A 6,507-nucleotide genomic window follows, 5' to 3' on the forward strand; every position below is an offset into this window, starting at 1 on the left:
TTATTCCATTCATAGCGCGGGGAAACCCGATGATGGCCGGACAGCACGGCGAAGACGGCGGCAAGATTATTAAAAGAAGGAACCATTTTATTCAATTAATAGGCAAAAGAGTGACTGTGTTGAAAGACCTAGAGTGAGCGAAGATCTCTGGTTCAAAATAATGCCAAAAAAAAAAAAATACAAAATATATCTACTGATCTAGTTAAACTCAACAACACTACGTTCAGATGCGAGCAGGAATTTCAAAAATGGCGTAGTAAAATAACCCTTGCCTGACTCGTTGATGCTTTACTCAAATTATTTTGTTTCTGGCATCTTCGAGTTTCTTCAATATTTCTCCTGGAGTTCTATCGAGTTCATCAGCAATCTTCCTCTGCAAATCGGGAGGAAGAGTTGGGAACTGCTCGCACAGATCACCATCAATTACATCCTGCAGAATAAAAAGGAGCAAAATCAATAACGTGAAATTAAAAATGCACAAGTATGCATAAGAGTTTGAAGGCTCGCCTTGACAGGGAAATAAGCAGATCTGAAGGCCATGTGATCCCTACCGCACAAAGGCGGATGTTCTTGCCTCATGTGCATTTCTAAGTGGGAGAAAAAATCCACATCTTCCCTGGAGATAAATGGAAGCAATGCGCCCACACTTCCCATCACAGTCCCATAAATGACACATTCACCTCCTCCAGGTATCAGTGAGGCCTTCTGCAAGCATGTCACAACATCTCCGACATGAAATTGCACGATCTCCTCGACTTTATTAGGAGCACCATTCAACTTCCCTTGCTCCCACTTTATTTTACCTCCTGTTGGATCTTCCTCGATCTCATCTGACACATCTTGTGGCAGTCGAACAAAGTATATGTTTCCGAACTTGTCAGCTCCAGCCACGGTGTCAAAATCTATATGATGTGCTGCAGTGAGCCACCTTGGAACAGAATCATCCGCAAATATGTAAAGTTGATTTTCATCCCTTCTGTACTTGCAGTAATGAAAAGACTGCAAGAGAAGATTCGAATGACAATAAGTTGGCAAAATAGTCATATTTGAAGGGAAAACATCCTGCTTGAATTGAGTATAACCATGTGCAATTGTTCAAATAAATCCAAGCAAAGCATTCATGCATAGAAATACAATATTAAATGCTCAAACACGTTCATATACAGATGCACATACCATGTTAACCTAGGGTATAGTAGAATACAAGCAAATTGGTTAATGTCCATCCTAAAAAAAAACACACTAGCAAGAGAGACTTCAATAGCAGTGTGAAAATCATGTCACCAGAAAGTATAAGAAGAAAGACACCATCACCAAGATAGGTTTGCAGTAACTATGTTCTATTGGAATAAATCGAGCATGAATGACATATAAATTCTTGCAAAGTTTGAATTTAAAACTCACATAAAGCAAGCAGTTGACAAGCAATTTAAAACTCAGCATTATGAAGGATTATTTGGAAGGGAAAAAAGTCATAGGGAATAACATTGCCTTAATGATATCTTGATTACTTATATATCTAAGATGGCGGAGATTATGATTAATTATGATATGTGTATGTCAAGACATGGTCTGGTACACAGTGCCAGGTTCTATTATTGAAAGAAATATACCAAGCTACACAACTGGGTGGTGCTTAATAAATTTATTTGCCGAATATGTAAACAAAGTTACAGGGCTTCATAATGGTCCATTAGACAGATACTACCTTCAACAGCAGACATTATAAATAAAATTCACAAAGCTGCTTGTAGAACAGCCAATAACCTAAAGTACTTCTTGAGACATTTGTAAATCTCCAGAATTATTTATCTAATCCATTTGCATAGCCTAGTATTGGAAATCAGCCAGAATGGAAACAACTATCTGAAGCAATAAGCTGGCAAGAGTGAGCAAATAGCCTCACACCCACTCATCTTAGGCCAAATATTTGGCATTAGGCCTCAATGTGAAAATCAAGCCAAGTATTTTCAAGTTACTTTACACATTCAGATTCAGTTTTAAATCAAGTTCCTTTACATTCATCTCTCAAAAGTTTTCTGGAGTGCTACAAAACAAATGCAGGAGTCTGTGATGAAGATGTTGTCGAATACATGTTCTAATGTTACAGCTACCGGAAGTGCGGAAACAAGAGTCATCAATCCAAAATTGCCAAGCATGGTTAAGTATAAACAGAAAATTCTTCTAACCAAGGCTCAAAAGTGAGCATGATTAAGCCATAACAACTACCAAATCTTATCCCACTAGGTGTGGTCAGCTATATGGATCCTTCTACACCATTGAGTTCTATCCTCTACTATATTTCAACTCCCAAAAAAAGAAAAAAAAAACTTGATGGTAGCTAAATGATTTTCTTAGTCAAACCACATTTTGCAAGAGTTCCTTCATGATCAGTATCCAAAAAACTGAAGAGACAAATAAAGATCACATTTCACAATACATAAAAGTAGTAAAAACACAAAAGAAAGCATACCTCTTGGATATCACCAACATAAATCCTATCACGATATGTATGGATAGAAACAATAGAATGGGGAAAGAGCTTGTTCTCACATTTTCTGAGCAACCTCCTTTTCCCTAGATCGTACAATCTGAGTACTGAACCAATACCTGCAAGGAGCCTCCCCTGAAACTGACACAAAGCAAGTGGAACCCCCTCTACTTGTGTCTTGTGAACAAGCTCAAGAGACTTTCCTTCCTCAACAAATCTATATATGTGAATGAACCCAGCAGCAACACTTCTCTTAGGCCAGAACTGTAATCCTTTTGCAGTACCAACAGCCAAAAGAGTCCCATACTCCTTATCATGGAAGTTCACTGTGCAAATGCTGAATGCTGCTTCATTATCTTGTAGCTCCAACAGACAAGTTGTATTTCCTGTTTTTGGATCAAGAACTCTGATGCAAGAAGCCCACCTATCCGACTCTGCTTTTGGATAACCATATTGCTCATCCGGCAGAGCGTCCTCCTTCTCATCATCACCATCACCATTTTCCATCTGTTCACCATTGTTTGCATTTCCATTTTCACCAATCCCAGCAGCTTCCAAGCATTCCTTTCGAGCAGCTTCTCGCTCTTCCGCAGTAAATATCCCTTGATCACTCTCAATGATAATTAAATGTTTACGCTTGGGCTGCAGCACAAATTTCCTAGGAGTATATCGTAAAGGTACAACTGTTTCATTGAATGTCTCTCCCAATCGCTCAACTGTAAAAATTCTCAGAGCTTCATTAGCCACTGCAACAACTCCTTCAGCACATTGGTCTGAAGAAAAGGATGCAGCATATTCAAGTGCCTCATATGAGAGAGGAGTTAGCAAAAAGTGTCCTTGATGTATATAACCAAGCCAGGGCCTACTGGACAAACAAAGCATTGCCTGTCGGCCTCTTATGGTGGTTGAGAATAGCTTAGGAGCTCTTAGTCCTAAGAACCGGGACCGGGTATCAGAAAGTTGACCAGTGACCATATCAACAACTGTCCGGAACAGGACACCATTCTGCAAACCAGCATTGAGAAAGACACTAGCAGGATGATCTGCTCCTTCCTCCCCTCCACTGGAAGCCTTTACCTCGAGCAATAGGAGTGACTCAGGTGGTGAAGACACACTTTGGACACTCAAGATCTGCATACAATCATCAGGATCCAATGACAGAATCCTTATTGTGTTATCATAAGATCCCACAGCAAGGAAGCGAGACCTCTGCCTCCCCTCTGGAACTGGTGCAATATCTAAGCACGCCACATCCCCAGGCATTTCATGCTTCTCCACCTCCATCAACTGTCCCGTCAGGTCCATCTCAAAATAGATAAGTTCCCCTCCACTCAGAGCAATAACCACCTGGAGCCTGTTGGAGCCAACCTTCACAATGGTCTTCTTACCAGGTGTCTTCCACTCATTGATACGGCCATCCTCCCTGATATGCCTAATTCCATTGGGATGGACTTGCATTAGAGAATCATCTCCTAGCAAAGAGACAGAAAGTGAAGGTGTGGTGTCAAGAAACCCACTGTCACTGACTTCCTCAATAGTCTCACCAATAGAAAGCACAAGTGTGGCATTCACAAAAGACACAACAATGTAAGCGTCAAATTCATCATTGGCATTCTTCTTCACAGTCCAGACTGCACTAGGTGTGCCTGGAAGTTGTGACACTGCCATCTCATTGATCGCCAAACCTGGTCTTAAAATCCGCAGTGTTGAACGAGGACCTCTACCACAGAGTGTGAAGATTTGAGGAGTCTCTTCCTCAAAGAGATTCAGTATCTTCATGTCCATGATGGGCATGAGACTTTCGACAAGGTCAATCCTGACAAGGTTCTTTAAGCCACGTGGTTGGAAGAAGACCGGTTGGAATCCTTCCTCAGTCTCCATCAGAGTAGCAGATGATGCTTCAATATCCTCAGCCTCACCAATGGCCTGGAACTGATAAAGGGCATGGTTGCCAAACTCAGAAGCTGCAAATAGAAAGCCAGTCTTCAGGACGGACATGGATGAAGTGACAGGGATGGTGTCAAAATACTTGATCTTGAGCTCAGTAACCCTGTCGCCCTCGTGCTCGAGTGTGACCTTGAAGATGTCCCCGTACTCTGTCTGTAGCAAGAAGAAGAACATGGACTTCTGGCGGTGGGTGGCAGCAGAAACCACAAGCACACCACGCTCAGCGGGGAGGTCAGCACGTCGAGGAATAACAGCACGAACATCTGGATGACCTTGGTTCTTGTAGATAACAAAATTCTCAGCACAGACAAGGACACCGCTGGGGCCGTCACCACCACCAGGGACAGTAACGAGGAGATTCGCACCATTGTCGACAGGTTCAGACCACTTGCGGGAGACGTGGTTGAGACCAAGGTCGAGCTCATAGAAAGTAAGGTGCTTCTGAGCGTCGGCGGCAGCCTGTCCGGTCGGGTCAAGATCAGACTCAGAGTAATCTAACTCGATGGAGGCAAAAATGGGGTTATCAAAGCCGCAGTCAACCCCGACAACCGAGTAGGTGATAGTGTGGGACTTGTGTGCCTCGAGGGGGGAGGAGATCGTGAGGCGGGCTGCAGCATCACGATTGAGGACGTAAACAAGCTTCTGCTTCTCGCATGCCGCGACCATGACAGCGCGACCCTTGGGATCGACGGCGAGGAACTGGCCGGGGACGATGCGGCGGCAGCCAGATTTGCCGAATGTCTCTTGGTGAACCTTGTGGAAAATGTTGTGCTCGCGTGAGTACTCGAGGATAACGAGGCGTCCAGATTCAGAGCCAACCACCACGTAGTCTTTCTGGGAGCCGGTGAGCCGGAACTGAGCCAGCGAGCGGATGGCGCCGAAGACCTCGACGGAGAGAATGGTCTGCAGCTTACCTGACTCATCGGGACGGAGAAGATCCAGGTTTTTGCCCCGAGCCACCACGATTTCCTGCGTCTTTCCGCCGACGAAATTGCCATAAGTGGCGCATACAATCCCACCTGCCCGCTGCAGCGTCAAGCTGTAGAGGTACATCCTTTCTTCTCCCCACCTCCTCTTCCTCGCGTCTTCTCCTCCTCCTCCTTCTTCTTCTTCCTTTTGCCTGTGCGTGAACAAGATTGCGGGTTTAGGGTTAGGGTTTTGGGTAGATCTCGTCGAGTAAGCAAAGTAGAACTCGAGCAGAATCAGATCGGACTGGTGGTGGAATGCGATCCGACCGAAGCGAGGTTGGTCCAGTGGCATGGTTCGCCGTACAAACCGGGCCGGTCGAAGCAATATTAGGCCGAACCAGGGCCAGGCCTAGCAAAGTCTCTTATGGGCCGAGGTCCATGGCCCATTGATCTCTTATTGGTCAGGTCGACCTAACTTTCAACGTGAAAAAGAAGCCGTTAAGCACAGCACATCGCTTCGGTGAGCCGTCTCTGTCGGCGTTGCATGTCCCTTTCATGGTTTCTGTGATGAAGCAACGTAACACGTATGCACACTGGATCTCACAGCTCGATGATCTCAACAAACAAAATAAAGATGACAAAGATAGTTTTGATGCATTCGATCATAGACCTTCATCTCTCACATAATATCATTCGAATATTTTGTGCCAATTATCACTCTCTGCTGAATTACTGAACTGTAGTCTGTAGAAGCAGAGGATGAAGACCACGCATGTGCAGGTGGCAACAGCTACGCGAGGAGGCAGCTAAGGTTTTTGTGATGATTTGAAGCTCTACGATGGCATGTTTCCCTATCAGATAAGATCGAAGCGAGGGCACCAGTTTGTGAGGTCCCCAATGCACTGAACTGCTTCCACTACAAGAGAGAGGACCATGCAGATCTTGCAGTTGACTCGGTGTGATCTGCATTCATTCTTCATTTCCTTTTTCTTTCAGTGATCAAATGCATGCTTAAATTCTGAAAAGAAAAACACTGTCGGCAAGAATGAGCCACTGTAAACAATCTCAAATCTGCTCTGATTTCTCCACGTTCCCTTGCTTTCAGTCTCATTCAAGAAAGGGAAAAGAAAAACAGAGTTGTCATTTTCTCAGCATGGACAG

General features: G+C 44.2%; 1 protein-coding gene across 1 annotated transcript; it reads right to left on the bottom strand.

Annotated features, from left to right (window-relative positions):
- Positions 1 to 196: 196 nt before the first annotated feature.
- LOC141841563 (spliceosome-associated protein 130 A-like) lies at positions 197 to 5,550 on the bottom strand. Its single transcript, XM_074729738.1, has 3 exons — positions 2,474 to 5,550; positions 508 to 999; positions 197 to 430 (listed from the first exon to the last, which is right to left on the bottom strand). The coding sequence occupies exons 1-3, from the start codon at positions 5,489 to 5,491 to the stop codon at positions 293 to 295; spliced, it is 3,648 nt and encodes a 1,215-aa protein (XP_074585839.1). The 5' UTR covers positions 5,492 to 5,550; the 3' UTR covers positions 197 to 292.
- Between the last annotated feature and the right edge of the window lie 957 nt (positions 5,551 to 6,507).

This window comes from Curcuma longa, chromosome 11 (genome assembly GCF_044706935.1).
Source record: "Curcuma longa cultivar G26 ecotype Majalengka, Jawa Barat chromosome 11, ITB_CL_G26_1.1, whole genome shotgun sequence".
In the NCBI taxonomy this organism is placed as follows: domain Eukaryota; kingdom Viridiplantae; phylum Streptophyta; class Magnoliopsida; order Zingiberales; family Zingiberaceae; genus Curcuma; species Curcuma longa.